The sequence below is a fragment of the Anser cygnoides genome, chromosome 7 (assembly GCF_040182565.1).
Source record: "Anser cygnoides isolate HZ-2024a breed goose chromosome 7, Taihu_goose_T2T_genome, whole genome shotgun sequence".
Classification (NCBI taxonomy): Eukaryota; Metazoa; Chordata; class Aves; order Anseriformes; family Anatidae; genus Anser; species Anser cygnoides.
Window position 1 is genome coordinate 14,037,365 of NC_089879.1, and position 16,705 is coordinate 14,054,069.

The 16,705-nt window shown below is 71.4% G+C and overlaps 3 protein-coding genes across 3 annotated transcripts; 2 read left to right on the plus strand and 1 right to left on the minus strand.

Moving 5' to 3' along the window:
- The first annotated feature begins 93 nt into the window (after positions 1-93).
- Positions 94-3,700, plus strand: TWNK (twinkle mtDNA helicase). The gene is made up of 5 exons (XM_048060679.2): positions 94-1,363; positions 1,615-1,855; positions 2,103-2,210; positions 2,368-2,509; positions 2,932-3,700. Exons 1-5 carry the CDS (start codon positions 118-120, stop codon positions 3,190-3,192), a joined length of 1,998 nt encoding a protein of 665 aa, XP_047916636.2. The 5' UTR covers positions 94-117; the 3' UTR covers positions 3,193-3,700.
- Positions 3,701-4,255: 555 nt separating this feature from the next.
- On the plus strand, positions 4,256-9,734 carry LZTS2 (leucine zipper tumor suppressor 2). Its single transcript, XM_067000295.1, has 6 exons — positions 4,256-4,329; positions 4,771-4,830; positions 5,905-6,384; positions 6,789-7,358; positions 7,684-7,953; positions 8,070-9,734. The coding sequence occupies exons 3-6, from the start codon at positions 5,944-5,946 to the stop codon at positions 8,736-8,738; spliced, it is 1,950 nt and encodes a 649-aa protein (XP_066856396.1). The 5' UTR covers positions 4,256-4,329; positions 4,771-4,830; positions 5,905-5,943; the 3' UTR covers positions 8,739-9,734.
- A 161-nt stretch (positions 9,735-9,895) lies between these two features.
- PDZD7 (PDZ domain containing 7) lies at positions 9,896-16,447 on the minus strand. The gene is given in 18 exon segments (XM_067000294.1): positions 9,896-10,131; positions 10,242-10,342; positions 10,643-11,125; positions 11,383-11,454; positions 11,547-11,638; positions 11,737-11,828; positions 11,934-12,091; positions 12,351-12,392; positions 12,540-12,563; positions 12,566-12,742; positions 12,867-13,292; positions 13,715-13,775; positions 14,000-14,147; positions 14,334-14,510; positions 14,809-14,983; positions 15,210-15,350; positions 15,441-15,814; positions 16,338-16,447. Coding segments are annotated over 17 exon segments (2,706 nt in total). The 5' UTR covers positions 15,628-15,814; positions 16,338-16,447; the 3' UTR covers positions 9,896-9,981.
- Between the last annotated feature and the right edge of the window lie 258 nt (positions 16,448-16,705).

The window sequence follows — 16,705 nt, forward strand, 5'->3', positions numbered from 1 at the left end:
CGAAATGGCGGCGCCCGTGGGGCTCCGCGTGGGGGGCGCGGCTTGAGCGGCCCCGGGGTACCGCGGGGTCGGGGGGTGGTGGTGGGGGGTTACCGGGGCGGGGGGGGGGGGGGGGGGATGGCGGCGGTGCCGCTGCGGCCCTGCAGAGCTGCCGCCGGTTTCTTGCTGCTGCGGAGCCGCGGGGCGCCCCCCGGGGGGGTGGTGGAGGAGGCGGCGGGGCGGCTGAGCCAGCGGCGCTACAAGAAGGCCGTGCTGCCCGAGCCCGGCGGCGCCGCGCCCGCCGTGTCCGTCACCGAGATCCGGCGGTACCTCCGCGAGCAGGGGGTCCCCTTCCAGGATGGCTACAGCTGCCTGCACGCCCCCAGCCTCTTCGCCCCGGGCCCCGCCGGGCCGCCCTTCACGCTCTTCATCGACAAGACGACGGGCGGCTTCCTCTGCACCGCCACGCTGGCCGAGGGCACCTGGCAGGACCTGCAGGCCGCCGTGGAGCTGCGCCACCGTGGGCTCCCTCCGCCAGGCCCCGGCGAGGCAGAGGAGGAGGACGAGGAGGAGGTGGAAGCCAGGAGGGCGCGGGAGGACGCCCGGCGCATCTGGGAGCGGGCGCTGCCGCTCTGGGAGCTGCTGGACGAAGAGGAGAGCCGTGCCACCAAGGCGGCGTTCGGCATCGCCCAGCTGGCGGACGCCACCCTGAAGCGTTTCGGGGTGCGGTACCTGCGGGCCGCCAGGGCGCTCGTCTTCCCCTGGTTCGGCCCCCGCGACGGGGCGCTGCGGGGGCTGAAGCTGGTGGGCACGCAGAGGCAGGGGAACGCCACGACCACCACGGAGGAGACGTTCCCCCGCTTCGACGCCTACCACAACCTCTTCGGGCTGCCCCTGATCGGGCGCCGGGACACCGAGGTGGTGCTGACGGGGCGGGAGCTCGACGCCCTGGCCTTGCACCAGGCCACCGGGGTGCCCAGCCTGGCCCTGCCGCGGGGTGCCACCTGCCTGCCCCCGGCCCTGCTGCCCTACCTGGAGCAGTTCAAGCGCGTCACGCTGTGGCTGGGCGAGGACCTGCGCTCCTGGGAGGCCGCCAAGCTCTTCGCCCGCAAGCTGAGCGTCAAGCGCTGCTCCCTGGTGCGCCCCGGCGACCTCCAGCCCCGGCCCCTGGAGGCGTTGAACCGGGGGCTGAACCTCACCAAGATCCTGCGCGCTGCCCTGCCCGCCGGCCACAAGTCCATCGTCTCCTTCAGGCAGCTGCGCGAGGAGGTCTTCGGGGAGCTGGCCAACAGCGAGCAGGTGGCCGGCGTCAAGTGGGCGCGCTTCCCCGAGCTCAACAAGCTCCTCAAGGGGCACCGCAAAGGCGAGCTCACCGTCTTCACAGGTGAGGGGCCGCAGGATGGGGCACGCAGGGCTCAGCCGGCCCCAAACCCCAGCTGCTCGCAGCCGTGGAGATGCACGAGGTGCTGGGGTGATGTGCGAGCACCCAGCCATGGGATGCTGCTTGTTCCTGGTGGGAACACCGGGCTTGGGTTGCTCTTGGCTGTACCCTGGTGTCTTTTTCTTCAAATACCCTCCCGAGTGATCAGCACGGGTTGCATCTTCTCCCCCAGCTCACTTCCCCCTTTCCCCCAGGCCCAACGGGCAGCGGGAAGACGACGTTCATCAGCGAGTACGCGCTGGACCTGTGCACGCAGGGGGTGTGCACGCTGTGGGGCAGCTTCGAGATCAACAACATCCGCCTGGCCAAGATCATGCTGACCCAGTTTGCGGCGCGACGCCTGGAGGACCAGTTGGAGCTGTACGACGAGTGGGCCGACCGCTTCGAGGAGCTGCCGCTCTACTTCATGACCTTCCATGGCCAGCAGAACATCAAGTACGGCCCCGTTCCTTTGTTCCCTTCTAGGGCTTGCTCTCTGTGTGCTTGCGGGGTGAGGGGACACGTGGGGCAGGGCATGCTGTGGCTGTCACGGCTGTGTGGCAGTGTCCCTGCTGTCACCAGGGCTGTCCTGGCTTTCCTATGGGGTGAGGTGGAGAGAGGGGACCTGGCCCTGCCAGCTCTGCATCTCCCCGTGCCTGGCTCGGTGTCCGTGTCCTCAGTAACCCTGGTGTCCCCCACGCAGGACGGTTATCGACACCATGAAGCACGCTGTCTACATGTACGACATCACCCACGTGGTCGTGGACAACTTGCAGTTCATGATGGGGCACGAGCAGCTCTCAGCAGACAGGTAACGCTTCTCTGGGAGTTATAACACCAGCTGGGTGTCCTGTTGGGGTCCCATCCAGCACAACAGCCCCATTTTGGGGTGGTTGCTGCCCCATGGAGTGACAGCACCCATGGGAGTGTGGGGCTGCCCCTGATGTGTCCTCTCTGTCCCCCCGCAGGCTCGCAGCCCAGGATTTCATCATCGGTGCCTTCCGCAAGTTCGCCACGGAAAACACGTGCCACATCACGCTGATCATCCACCCCCGCAAGGAGGACGACGAGAAGGAGCTGCAGACCGCCTCCATCTTCGGCTCCGCCAAGGTGCCTCCTCCTGGCCCTCGGGCAGGGATGGGGTGGTGGCATCGGCACGCTGCGTGCCGTCACCGGGGGCCCCAAACGTGCCGTGGTGGAGCAGGGTGTCCCTGTCACCTGCTGGGGGTGCGCGGAGTCCTGCTTCGTGTGGGCTTCGGTGGGGTGCAGCTAATTGATGCTAATTGGCTGTGAGTGGGATGGGGGATGAGTTACCATGTGAAGCAGCACGGAGGGTGCTGGGTTTGCCCTCCAAGCACCCATTTTCCTGCTGCCCTGTGCCCTGGTGTGATCCAGGCCGGGCACTTGGGGCCCGCAGCAGCTCCCTCCAGGTCCCTCTGTCCCCGCAGCTCACCGGGACGCCCAAGGCAGGGCTGGGTGTTGGGGTGCCCCTTCCCCACGCAGCACCCCCTGGAGATGTTTTCTTCCCGCAGGCCAGCCAGGAGGCCGACAACGTCCTCATCCTGCAGGACCGCAAGCTGACGACGGGCCCCGGGAAGCGGTACCTGCAGGTGTCCAAGAACCGCTTCGACGGGGACGTGGGCGTCTTCCCCCTGGAGTTCAGCAAGGCCTCGCTCACGTTCTCCTCCACCTCTAGCAAGAACAAGGCCAAGCTGAAGAAGATGAAGGAGGAGAAGGCGCCTTCATCCAAGAAGGATCCGGATGGAGGTGCGGGACGCTCCAGCAAGCCCTGAGTCCAGCGATCGCCTTCCCTGGCCCACCAGGAGGGATGGGGCTGCTGTTGGGGCACACCGGGAGCAGCGGTGCCATGCGCCCGTGTTCTGTCCTCCTGTGCGAAGCAGCCCTGTGGCTGCTGGCCCCGTTGCCCTGGGGCATGTGAGAGGAGCAGGAGAAAGCACCTGGAATTTGGGGTCTCTGGACCCAGGGCAGGTCCTTAAATTGCTGCTAAAGCAGGGCCAAATGCTTGGGGCCACGGTCCGGGTTCGCCTCCTGCTACGTGCTGTGGGGCTTGTGCAGCTCTGCTGGGTCCGGCCCCTGGCTGGGGTCACCCCAAGCCCCCTGTTCCCGTGGGGCATCACCAGCATCACAACCTCAGGGAGCAGCCCCTGGGGCCCCTCGGGGCATTTCATGGCAAAATACTGTGACGCGGCCGGTCCCCGCTGCGGTGGGGAGCCCGTGGTGGGCTCTGGGTCCGACCCTTCTGGTTTTATTAAAGCAGAAGCGTTGAGTGCTGTTCCTGTACCTTGTCCTCTGCTGCCTGGGACCGGGGAGGGGGTGTCCTTACACTCTGACCCAACCCAAATCCCCCACCTCCAGGCCCTGTTTCTCCCTGTGGGTGCGGGTCAGGCGCACGTCCTGGGTTCGGGGTCTGGGCTTTGTGTTCCAGCCCTACGGGAGGACGGTGCCGCGGGGCCACGTTGCCCCACGCACCCCATCCCGCCCCATCCTGACCCAACTACGGGTGCCTCCCGCCACCGCGCCCCACGGCACCCACACGCGTGGGGCTGGCAGAACCTCGGGGAGCCGGGCCCGTGGCGGGCGAAGGCCGCGGGGACGTGGCGGTGAGCCGAACCGGGGGGGGGCTGGCCCCCACCGGGGACACGGACCCGGGGGCGAGCCTGGCACCCCCCCAGCCCCACAACCGGCCCCCCCGCGACCTCCCCCAGCGGGGGGCAGCCGCCGAGCCCCCCCACCCCCGCCGGCTCCCCGCAGGCTCCGCTGCCGTCGCTGCCCGGCGCCCCGGCCGTAGGGCTCCCCCCTGCCGCCTCCCGCTCCGCCGCGGGGCCGGGGGCCGGGGGCGGCGGGGCGGGCGGGGCCTGGCGCGGCCCGGGCCGGCGGGGAGCGGCGGGAGGGCGGCGGCGGAACCGCGGGTGAGCGGGGCCGGGACCGGGGGAGGCCCGCGGGGGGGCGGGGGGGACCCCGGCGGACTCCGGGGCTGGCGGTTGGGGGGGGGGGGGGGGTGGCCGGGGAACGGCCCGGGCCCCGCGGGGCGGGCGGACGAAGGGGGCCGGGAGCGGGCCCCCGCCGCCGTGCTGGGGCTGGGGGGCGCCCCCCCGCCGGTCCCCGGCTGCTTGCACCGGGGGGGGTCCCCGGGGGCTGCAGCCCCGTCCCGGCCGCTCGCCCCCCCCCCATGCTCCGGGCCGGCGGCGGCGGGGGGGGGGGGGGGGGAAGAAGGAGAAGATGGAGGCGCCGCCGCCCGCCCCCGGCACGGCTCCCCCCGCCGGCCGCCTCCCCCCCGCCGGCACCCGGGGGGGCTCCGGGGGTCCCTGTGCGCCCTGACCCCTTCCCCCCCCGGCTCTTTCCCGCTGCAGGGGGCGACGGAGCCGAGCCGGGAGCCGGGCACACCGCCCGGATGGGCCGCGGCTGGCGAGGTGAGCACCGGGGGGGTGCCCGGGGGGGGGGGGGGGGGGGGGGGACGGACCCCGGGGGGGGCGCCCCGGTTACCGGGCGGGCTGCAGGTGGCAGCGCCCCGGCCCCACACCGAGGTCCTGCTGCCGTGGGGCGGGGACCCCCGGCACCCACAGGGTATGGGGGCAGCCCCCCATCCCATCCTTTGGGCGGGGGGGGGGCGGGCACACGGTGGCTGGGGGTCCCCCGCTGGCCGTGCCGGTGCCGGGGGCCGGCGGGACCCGGGGGGGCGGCCCCGGGGGCGGCCCGGAGGGAGCCGGGGCGGTGCCAGCCCGGCGGGCGGAGCCAGGCGGCCCGAGCGCATCATGGGGCGCCCCGGCCCAGGTGGGTGTCGGGCCGGCCCGGGGGAGGGGGGGCCCCCGGTTATCCCCCGCAGCCCCCCGGTAGCCCCGGAGCCGGGGGGGTCCTTTAGGGGCCGCCCGTCGGGGCGCTGGGGGGCTTGGGGACAGCGGGGTGGTGGTGGGGGGGTAATGGGGGGGTGCCGGGGGTATGGGGCTGGGGGCTGCTGGGGGCTGCTGGGGGCTGCGAGGAGGTGGGGTGGGGGGCGTGGGGGGGCTGCGGGGCACGCAGGGATGGGGAGAGGGGGTAGGGGGTGAGCGGGGCAGGGTTTGGGGGTGCTGGGGGGGGTGTCGGAGCTGTAGGGCAGTGTGTCGTGGTGTGGGGGTGCAGAGGGTGCTTTGGGACGGGATGTTTGGGGTGCTGGGTGCTGTGGGGCAAGCCACGGGGGGGTGTTTGGGTGTCCCGAGGGCTCTGGGGCACGGCAGCGTGGCGGTGCTGGGGGGCAGAAGAGGGGCAGCAAGTGGGGCAGGGTCCGGGGCAGCAGGACAGCCCCCACCGTGCCCTGTGCCCCCCCCCCCGGTTAATCCCAGCTTTATTCTGCTTCACTTGGCGCCTCCTCCTGCCCGGGGCATCCCTTGCAGGCCATTCCCTCGCTTCTGCCCCCCCGGCACCCATTTATTGGGGGTCCTATGGGGTGGATGTGAATGGGTTTTCTGCTGGTGCCCCGTGGCCCCACGCCGCTCCTTTCTTGCCCACAGGCTGCCCGCGCCCCCCAGCCCGCCGGGGGCCCCCCCGCCATGGCCATCGTGCAGACGCTGCCCGTCTCCATCGAGGCCGCCCCTGAGGGGGCCGCCCAGCTCCGCGCCGCCGCCCGCTCCCCCCCGTCCTCGCGGGGCGCCATGGGCAGCGTGGGCAGCCTCATCGCCGGCCGGCCCTGCCACGACCGCTCCTGCCAGCCCCCCGGCGGCGGGGGCTCCTTCCGCGTGCACGACGGGCTGCTGCGGGCCAGCCCCCCGGACCCCCTGCTCCACGCTCTGCCCCCCAAAAAGCCCTGCTCTGCTGCGCCCGGCGTCGCCCATGCCTACGCCAACGAAGGTTTCCACGGGGAGTGGCTGGAAGCCGCCTCTCCCGTCAGCCCCTGCAGCGACTCGGACGAGGCCCGGGATGACCGAGCCCCCAGCGGCAGCATTCGGGGGCCGCCCCCCAAGCTCGTCCCCGTGTCCGGCAAGCTGGAGGAGGTATGGTGGGAGAGGTGCTGGGGTCTCTGCTCAGCACCAAGTGCCGTGCTGGGGCTGAGGGCCTTGGGGAGAGGTGCCTGGGTGCGTGGGTAGGGGCTGCGTGGTCACGTTGTCCCTGTCCCTGGGGGCAGAGGTGGTCTCTGCGCTCCTGACATCCCCTTCCTGGTGCCAGGGGTGGGTTTGTGAATGTGGGAGCCTTTCTGACCCCGCTGGGTGGCAGGGCTGGAGCAGAGAGCATTTGGTGGTTGTCTCCTTCAGCACGTGAAAGCAATTGGGTTGGGGACACCTCAAAGCGTTGCATGGGGACAGGATCAGAGGGTTACCAAGCCCTCCCCCTGTGCGGGGCCAGCCCTCTGGAGGCTGCCAGGTCCCGGAGCCACGCTCTTGCCTCTTTCCCTTCCCAGAACGTGGAGAAGACCCTGATCCGCCCCATGGCCTTCAAACCAGTGGTACCCAAAATCAGGACTGCTCCGGGGCCGGCCAGCCTGGGGGTGCGCCCGGCGGCCCCGGCGCTCTCGGAGAGCCAGGTGAGCCTCACCCACTTGCTGGGGGCCGCCGGGGCCGACAAGCCCGGCTCGCTGAGCTGCCGTGCCAGCAGCCACTCGGGCACACTCTCGGACTCGGGGCGCAACTCCCTGTCCAGCCTGCCCACCTACAGCACGGGCTGCAGCCAGCACGCCGAGGCGGGAGCCCTCCCGGCCACCCCCCACGGCCACCCCGAGCCCCCGGGTGGCTACCGCCCGCCGGCCGGCCCCTCCAACTCGGACAGCGGGCGCTCGTCCTCCAGCAAGAGCACGGGCTCGCTGAGCGGCCGGGGCCGGCCCTCCTCCGAGAGCGGCTCCTGCGGGCGCTCGCCCCTGCCCGGCGAGGAGGCCCTGCTGGTGCGCGAGCTGGAGGACAAGCTGCGGGAGAGGGAGGCCGAGCTGCAGCAGCTGCGTGACAGCCTGGACGAGAACGAGGTGGCCATCTGCCAGGTGGGTGCCCGCGGGGTCTGAACGGGCCTGGGTGTGGGGGGCGGGCTCCTCAGTGGTGCTGGTGGGGGAGCCGTACAGCCCCCGTGCGTGGGCCTGCTTTTGGGGCAGGGCCTCAGAATTGGGTTGTCCCCACGGTGTGGGGTTGAGGGAGACTCTGGATGCACATTTTGGGGTCCGGCATGGGGGTGGCAGCACTCCGTCCCGCTCTGGGAAGCTCGGTCCTCCAGGACCCACCTCCAGCCTTGAGGACGTGGGGGTGGCGGTATGGGGGGTCCCCATCCTTGGGGGGGGCCGCGCCGCCTACCCAGCGTGTGCCCGTGCCCAGGTGTACGAGGAGAAGCAGCGGCGCTGCGAGCAGGAGCTGGAGGGTTTGCGGCAGCGCTGCGCGGCCCAGGTGCGGCAGGCGGCCCAGCAGGCGCAGCGCGGGCAGCAGGTCCTGCAGCTCCAGGTGCTGCAGCTGCAGCAGGAGAAGAAGCAGCTGCAGGAGGACTTTGCCCAGCTGCTGCAGGAGCGGGAGCTGCTGGAGCGGCGCTGCGCCTCCTTCCAGAGGGAGCACACCGAGCTGGGACCCCGGCTCGAGGAGACCAAGTGGGAGGTGAGCCACAACACGGTGACGTCCCTGCTCGGTTGGGCAGGGGGTGACCGCCGTGTCCCCGTCCCCGAGAGGCTGGGACGGGGACGCAGCACCCGAACCGCCGCCGCTGCCCGCAGGTGTGCCAGAAGTCGGGGGAGATCTCTCTGCTGAAGCAGCAGCTGAAGGAGTCGCAGGCGGAGCTGGCGCAGCGGGGCACGGAGCTGCTGGTGCTGCGGGCGCAGCTGCGGGAGGCGCGGGCCGAGCTGCAGGCGGGCGAGCAGCAGGCGCGGGGGCTGCAGGAGGCCGCCCGGCTCAAGGCGCTGGAGCTGGAGGTGTGCGCCAACGAACTGCAGCGCCGCAAGAGCGAGGCCGACCTCTTCCGCGCCAAGGCGGGCCGGCTGGAGCAGGAGGTGGCGGGGCTGCGGGAAGCCGCCCGCGGACGCTGCTGCCCCGAGCCCGGCGAGGGCTGCCCGGAGCCCGGCGAGGAGGCGCGGGGCACGGCGGGGCTGCGGAGGCAGCTGGAGAGGCTGCGGGCGGAGGTGGCCCTGGAGAGGCGGCGCGGGCAGGAGCAGCGGGACGCCTTCGAGCAGGAGCGGAGCACGTGGCAGGGCGAGAAGGAGCGGGTGATCCGCTACCAGAAGCAGCTGCAGTACAACTACATCCAGATGTACCGCCGCAACCGGCGCCTCGAGCAGCGCCTCCAGCACCTCCGGCTGCAGGGCGAGGACCCCCCGTCGTCCTCAGAGCCCTGCGACCCCCCCGGGCCGGACCCACCCTTCGAGGAGATCACGGCCACCGAGATCTGAGACGCTGCCTGCCCCGGCTCCCTGCTTGGACAGCGGGGGGGCTCCAGCCCCTGGGATTTTGGGGGCTGGGAGCGGGGGTCCCCGCTCTGCCCCCCGCTATGCAGAGACCGCCGGCGCTGGGAGGGGGCAGAGGGGACTTGGGGAGCTGCCCCCTCCCTGGCATCGAGGTGTTGGGGTGAGGTTGTGTTGGCCCCCCCGCTATGGCAGGGGGGTGCCCCGGAGCTGTGGGGCGGGGGGGTGCTGCGTCACGGCCCCGGGGCCGCCTGGGGCTGGTTCCTGCTGATCCTCTTAGCGCCCGGGGATTAGCAGCGCTGCCTTCAGCCGGGGTCACCTTGGGCACGGGGAGGGTGGCTTGTCCCCTCCCTCTTGTCCCTCCCAGCACTGTCACCCAGCCGCTGTCCCCTCGGGAAGCGTGCCCTGTCCCTGCCTTCCCTCCACCCCCCCCCCCCCCCCAGCGTGTTTGTCAGGGGATTCGTTTCTGTGCCATTTTAAATAACTCTATTTTTATAGGACCTACCAAAAAACAGCGCCCTCTCCGTGCTCACGCCCTGCCTGGCTGTGGACCCCTCACCCCCGCCACCAGGCGCGTTGCCCTCAGTGCCTTCCCCGTGCCCTTGCCCCAGAATCCCTGTGTGTCTCCCCCCCCCCACCCCAAAAAAAAAAGCCCAGCACGTGCCCCTGTGACGCCCAGCCTGCTCGGCCCGGGGGAGAGGGGCTCAGTGCGGGGCAGCCAGCGCTGGCCACCAGTGGGGGACACCTCGGGGACACCGGGGTGGGGGGCAGGCTCTGTGCCACGGGGTCAAACCAAAGGAAAAGCCTGGCCGTGCCCAGCTCTGGCTTGCTCGCCCCCAAGCTGTTTGGGGGGGAAGGGGGGGGGTTGTTGGAAGTGTATTTTTGTACTTTATTTCGGTTGTGTCCCATTTCCAGAGCCCGGCTCGCCCTTGTACCACCTGGAAACGCCGATTAAAAACAAGCCCCCGGCTGTGTTTTTTTTCAGGGCAGCGTCCGTGTGTCCGGAGCAGGGTCAGGTCCACTTGTCCCCCCCCACACACACTTTTTCATACCCCACCGTGCCCCGACCACGGTCCCTTTTTGGGCAGCTCCTCCGTGCCCGCGGGTCCCCCTTGTCCCTGCCCGCTGAGGCCGGCCACAGCTCGGTGCAGGAATGAGCCGGCTCCGTGGGGTTGCGGGAAGGCTTCTTGGGCCGGGGAGGGGGGTGGGGGGGGGGCTGGTATTTTTGGTGTCACTCCGGGGGGGGGCCGGGCACCCGCACCACCAGCTCCATGGGCTCCTTGGCTTTGTTGCGGTACGCCTGGCGGATGATGTCCACGGCCCGCTGGTGCGTGACGTTCTGCAGGCTCTCCCCGTCCACCGACACCAGCTCGTGCCCTGCCTGGCCCCGGGAGGGAAGGCAGCGGGGTGAAACGCAGCCCCAGGAGGGCTTTGGGGCAAGGGGACGGGCCCCTGTCCCCCCCCCCCCCCCCCCAAAGGGCAGCTGAGTACCTTGAGGACGCCGCTGAGGAAGGCGGCTCCCCCGGGGAAGATCTTCTCGATCTTCACCACCGGCTGCGCCCGCGACTCGATGCCGCCCGAGATGCTGATCCCTGCAAGGGAGCCGCGATGCCTTTGGGCCCAGGTAGATGGGGTCCCCCCCCCCCCCCCCCCCCAAACCCCCATGGGGCTGTATGGCCTCTCTCCAGCCCTACCCGAGGGCATGAGGCTGGAGGAACGGGAACTGGCAGTGCTGAGGGTTTTACCCGTGTCCCTGTCCCCACAAACAGGCCACCCCTTGCCAAGGGGGTCCCACCCACCCCAAAGGTGCTTGTGCCCAGATGGGGGGTCCCCATCCCACCCCCACCCCTGGGTCACCCCCACCCCAAAGCCTCCCGGCAAGACCCACGCACCCAGCGAGTGCTTCAGCTTGGAGAGGGTGACGGTCAGCAGCCGCTCTTCCTCCTCCTCTTCCTCCTCCTCCCTGGGGCCGTTGGCGGCCAGCGCAGCCCCCGCCTCCTCTCCTGGCCCCCCAAAGAGGGGCGCGAGGGGGGCCCGTGCCCTCCGGGGCTTTCCCAGCCCCGAGCAGCGCCCGTCCTCGCCCGCCCCGGGGGGCTCCGTGTGCCGGGTGGGCTGGGGGCTGCGCGAGCGCCTGCGCCCCTCGCGGGGGGGCTCGGCCAGCAGCCAGTTGGGGGGCCCTGGTCCTGGGGCGGGCGGGGGGCGGCTGGTGCAGTTGTAGGCGTCCACTGGCACGTCGGGGAGCGGGGTGTAGGAGCGGGGGTGAAGCCGGTGGGGGCTGGGGGATGCCCGCGGATGGGCCGGGCTCGACGGCAGCCCCCCGGCTTCCTCCAGTTCCGGGGCCCCCGCTGGCTTCAGCAGGAAGCCGCCGCGGTAGTCTGCAACAAGAGGGGCTCAGGGGGGGGCCCGAGGTGTCCAGAGCCCCCTTGGCACCACGGGCCCTGGATCCTCCTCCAGGATCCCCCAAGGACCCCAGACCCCTCTCTCCCCAGGGACCCCATAACGCCCAGCACCCATTGACCCCCTCTCCCCTGGCACCCCCTGCACCCTTCCTTGTAGCCGAGCTCCCCATTTCCCCCCCTCTCCGGACTGTCCCCAAACCCCCGTCCCTTCCTGGCACCCCGCTGGCACCCACCAGGCACTGGCGTGATGAGGTGTCTCTTGGGGGGGACGTCGTGGTGGGCCGGGCGGAGGGCAGGTGACCGCACTGTGGGGGGGGAGAGCAGTGGGGGTCACCCCTGCAGCCCTCCCCCCCCCCCCCACAAACCCTCCCCATGGCTCTTTGGGGCCAGGCCCTACCTGAGCGGCTCTTGAGGGCGTCGAAGGCTTCCAGCTCCAGGGGCATCACCATGCTGTCGAAGCGGCCCAGGTCCGTGGGGGCCACCACGCTCCTGCGGGGACAAAATAGGGTGGGTGGTGACCAGGACGCGAGGCTTTGGGTCCATCCCGGAGAGCTTTGGGTCCGCCCCCGGGGTGCCCCCAGCCCCACCTCACGTCCCGCAGCAGCAGCACCTTCTCGGGCCGGTCCAGGATGGCGAGCAGAGGCCTCACCAGATCCTCCACGCTGCCCTCGTGCAGGTACTGCGGGCACAGGGCGGGTGTCGGCGGCGGGTCCCCAAACCCCGTGCCCCCGTTCTGCCCCCCACCGGGGCCACGGAGCTGCCCGGCGTCCCCGCGGTGCCGTACCCGGGTGCAGTGGCGGAGCACGGCCGTCACCTCGTCGGGGCTGAGCAGCCGTGCTGCCGTGTCCTGGATGAGCGGGAGCCGTGCCTCGGGGTCGCTGCCGTTGGGCTGCGGGGTGGTGGGGCCGGCCAGGGCCAGGATGCTGGCACGGCGGCTTTTCTCTGCGGGGAGGCAGAGCAGGGGGTGGCCAGGGGCGCCCCCGTGCCCACCGCCAGCCCCAAACCCACGCACCCCACCGGTGCTGGCGGGCTCGACCCATGCCGAAGTCACACAGACATGCAAACACACGCAGCTCCAGATTTGGGGACACCCCCCCCCCCCCCCCCCCCCTCGGTGCCACCCCGTTGCTTGGGCACACCGTGCAGGGACAGGCGCATGCAGGAGCTGCCCCGCAGCCACCCCGTGGGCACCCCGCGTTACCCCGCTTCAGGCTCCGGATGACAAACTTCTGCACAGCGCCTACTGCAAGGGAGATGGAGATGGGTGAGCGCCCATGGGGAGGCCAAAACTGTGCACACGGGGCCCCCCCTCCCCATACTTCCCCCCCCATGTGGTGCCCCATAAGGGGGGACCTGTGCCAGGCCGGGTCCCTGCCCCCCAGCCCGGTACCTCTGTCCCCATCGGGGCGCCCGGGGACTTGGCGCGTGCCCGGCGCTCGGAGCCGGGGGAGTCCTGGCTCGGGGGGGCCCAGCTCTGGCTGGTGGCACGGCCGCCCTTGAAGAAGAGGTTGACGAGGGTCTTGGAGCGGTGCAGCCCGGGGGGGGCCCCCCGTGCCCCCTGTCCCTCCGGCTTCTCCTTCTTCCGCTTCTCCTCTGAGGATAAAGGGGGATGAGTTGAGGGGTTGGGGGCTGGCGAGGGGGGGTTGTGGGGCATATCTGGGGGGGCACCGACTGGAGGAGAGCCCCGTAAGGAGGGGCGCAGCGCCCCGGTGCCTACCGGCGACAGTGAGGTCGCTCTGGGAGCGCGTGATGGGCTGCCGAGGCCGGCTGAGCGCCAGCAGCAGCGCCGTTTTGGGCGAGTGGGTGAAGGTGCGGCGCGGGTGGGTGCCGGGGGGCTCGCGGGCGCCCTGGCCCCGGATGGCCGTGTCCCGCAGCAGCTCGGGGGGCCGCATCGTGCGCCGCGTCTCCGGCAGCCCCTCGGTGGCCGGGTCCGTCTGCATGGCCCGCTCGGCGCGCTCCCGTGCCCAGCCCCGCCGCGGCCCGTCCTCCGTGGAGATGGCCACGTCTACGGTGCGGGTGGGTGGCCCCGGGGCCGCCATCCCCAGCCCGTTCACCACTGCCGGTGCTGGCCCCGAAGAGTAGGAGGAGATGGAGGAGCTGGTCTCCGATGTCTGCGACAGCTGCTGCAGCTGCCCGTTGGTCACTGCAAAGGCACGGCGGGGACACGGGGTGACACACCGCGGGGACGTGGGAACTTTGCATCCGCCCTGAGGATGGGGGCACGTGGGGACTGTAGGGCCATGGGTACTGCGGGGCCATAGCAAAGGGGTGGGGACATGTGGGGCCATGAGATCACAGGGAGCATGGCACGGGGATCCTTGTGTCCCCTCCACGGATGGGGACACGTGGGACCCTGCAAGGCCATGGGCACCGTGGGGGTGCTGACCGTGGCACAAGGAGCTTTCTGTCCCTTCCCAGGACAGAGGACATGCGGGGACCCCACGGCACACGGAGCTTCTCCCTCCCCACTTGGGCACTGGAGTCCCTGTGCCCTCCGGACACCCCTTCCATGGGGGTCCCAGCCCCTCCATGTTCCCCCCGGTACCCGGGCGGCTCTGTCCTTACAGCGGCTGAGCCAGCAGTACTCGGCCACCATCTCCTTGTAGGCAGGGAACCTCCCGGTCTCCTAGGCACAGAGGGAGAAGATGTGGGGGTCAGCGCGTGCCGGCCGAACCCGATCCGGGTGCCAGCCATGAATAATGCATCCCCCTCCCACCAGCCTGAAACCCAACCAGCCCGCGGCCGTGCCGCACCCCCCCCCCCCCCCACCCTGGCACCGGGATGAGCTGGGGCAGAGCCAGCGTGGGGGCACGCAGACCCCCGGGGTCCCGCGGGGCCAGGCACGGGTACCTTGATGGTCAGCATGATGTGGGTCTGCCCCTTGAGCACCTCCACCGCCTTGCTATGGCTTATGTCTTCGAACTTGACTCCGTTGGCTGCAAGGACTTGGTCGCCCACCCGAATGCCGTTCTGCTCTGCCAGCCCCCCGGGGTCCACCCTAAGGACAGCAGGGGGGGAAGGATGGGGACAGGGCCCCACACCTCTCCCCGGGCAGCCCTGTGCCCTGGCACCCAGGGTGGTGATGCCCCTGCATCAGCCAGGGCAGGGTGCTGAGCCCCAGCGGGAACCCGGGGCTGTGTCCCCCTTGTGTCCCCAGGAGCTGAGGACACGCGGGTGGCCGTACTTGGAGACGTAGATGCCGAGGCCGAACTCGCGGCCGCCGCGGATGTTGAAGCCCAGGCAGTAGTCGTCGGAGGTGGTGTAGAGGTGGACGATGCGCCGCAGGCCGTCCTCGGAGCCGCTCTCCGACGGCGTCGAGCCGCTCTTCTCCACCACCAGGCGCCTGTTTACCACGTCCACCCTGCGAGCAGGGTGTTAGGGGGTGCTCAGGAGTCTAGCTTGTGTCCCCCAGTGGGATGGGGACATCGGTGTCACCCAGCGGAGGACAGTGATTGGGGTGGTGAGGATGGGGCTCGCACCCACCCTGCAAGTTCCAAACTTTCCTATCCCCTCCTGCACCCTCCCTGGGCTTTCCCACCTTTTTGGGGACCCCCAGTGCAGCCCACCCCGAGGGTCCCCCCACCTCTGCTTCCTCCCTGCCCCACAGCATCCCCCACCGAGCCCTCCACGGGGTTTTGGGGTGCCGGTGCCCTGCTCACCAGGCCGTCTTCTCCTTGGAGAACTTGATGCCCGGCACGCGGCCCATGCGCCTCACCACCATGCGGAGGCGGTTGTTGCCGGTGAGGACCTTGACGGCGCTGCTCATGGTGATGTTCTCCAGGCTCACGCTGTTCACCTCCGTGATCTTGTCGCCCACGCACAGCCCAGCCTGCTCTGCGAGGGGCGAGCGGCTCGGATGGGCACCCAAAATTGTGCCAATGCCCTTGCCGGGCGCCCTGTCCTCCCCACGTGTGTCCCCAAGCTCATCTGAACCCAGTGGGTGCAGGAGACGCCACCAAAGCTGGCACCACCCCTGTGGCACACGTCCCCAGCGGCTCTCCGGAGCATCTCGGTGGCACGTGTCCATCCCCACGGGTGTCCCTCGCCCCGTCCCACTTACCGGCAGCGCTGCCCTCCTCCACCTTGCTCACGAAGATGCCCAGCCCGTGCTCGGAGCCACCACGGACGCTGAAGCCCAGCTTGCCGTCCGCGCTCTTCTCCACCGTGATGGCGTTGATAACGTCACTCTCGTTGCTGCTGGCTGCGGGGACAGCCGTGTCACCGGGCTGGAGCCGGGGGAACGGGACCCAAATATCCCTTCCCGTGGGCCACGGGGGCCTGTCCCACGCACCTTCGATGGGCGAGTTGATGAGGATGACGCGCCCCATGGGGGACGTGGCGCGGGCGCTCCGCACGGCCCCGTTGAGCAGGCGGCTCTGCTTGCTGAGCAGGCAGCGGGGCGCCAGGCTGGCCTCGCTGCTCGAGCTCCGCGACCGCCCGGGCACCGTCATCTCCGCGTCCTCCCAGCCCTGGGCCATGGCGGTGGCCGAGCAGCCGGGCTGGGGCTCGCCGGGTGCTCACGGGGCCGGGGCTGCCCGCCGGCGGGGGGGGGCCGTGGCACCCTCCAGCAGCACATGCCCGGGCTGGAGCGAGCTCCTCAGCAGCGCAGCGCCGGGGCCGGCTGGGGGCTGGCGGCAAGAAGGGTCCCGGGCACGGTGGCACGACCTGTGGGGACAGCAAATGATGTGGGGGGGCCCCCCTTCAAGTCCTGTACCTGTGTCCCCCCCCCCCTCCCCGCACACCCCGTCCCATTGCGCCCCGGGGGACGCATGGCTGCGGGGCTCCCGGGGGGCACCGCGGGGACCTCAGGACCTGGAGGCCGGGCAGGATCCTGCCCCGCGGGGATTTGCACCGGGAGGGGGGCATCTCCCCCCCCGTGCCCTTCCACGCCCCCCCACGCTCTCCCCATTCCCGCGGGGGGGATTTTCCCAGCGTGGGCGCACCGCCCCCCGCTCGCCCCGGCCTGACCTCCATAAATAAGTGATGTCGCCATGCCTGCGGCGACAGCGAGGGGGACACGGCGGTGTCCCCGCCACCCGGCAGCACCCCCCCCACAGCCCTATTCCCCCCCCCATGTCCCCAAGCCCCCCTCCGGCAGCACCCGGCGGCGCCCCCTCCCCGACGGGGCGCACGGCTCCGGGGGCCCCCCTGAAGCCTCCGGGCTCCCCCCCCCTCGTGCCCTCCTCACCTGTCCCCATGGTGCCACCTGCGAAAGAGACACCGGCAGCGCGGGGGGGATGGAGAGGACGCGGGGGGGGGGGGGACACGGCGCCGCCTCCCCCCGCAGCTGCCCGCGGGGATTGGCCGCCCCGGCGCTGTGCCGGCCGGGGGAGCTGTCGCTCAAGCTGCCGGGGCTGGCCCTGAGCGGGGGGGGGGAGCCCCGTGTCACCCCCCCCACACCCCCCCCACGCCCTGGGGGGGGGGGCGAGGGGGACGAGGCTCCCCCCGGGGGGGCTGCGTGGGGCGCTGGCTGCGGGGCTGGGCTTTGCGCACAGGGGGAGCGAGGCGCGGGGCGGGTGCGCGGGGTTTTTTTTTTGTGCGGGGGGGGGGGTGTGC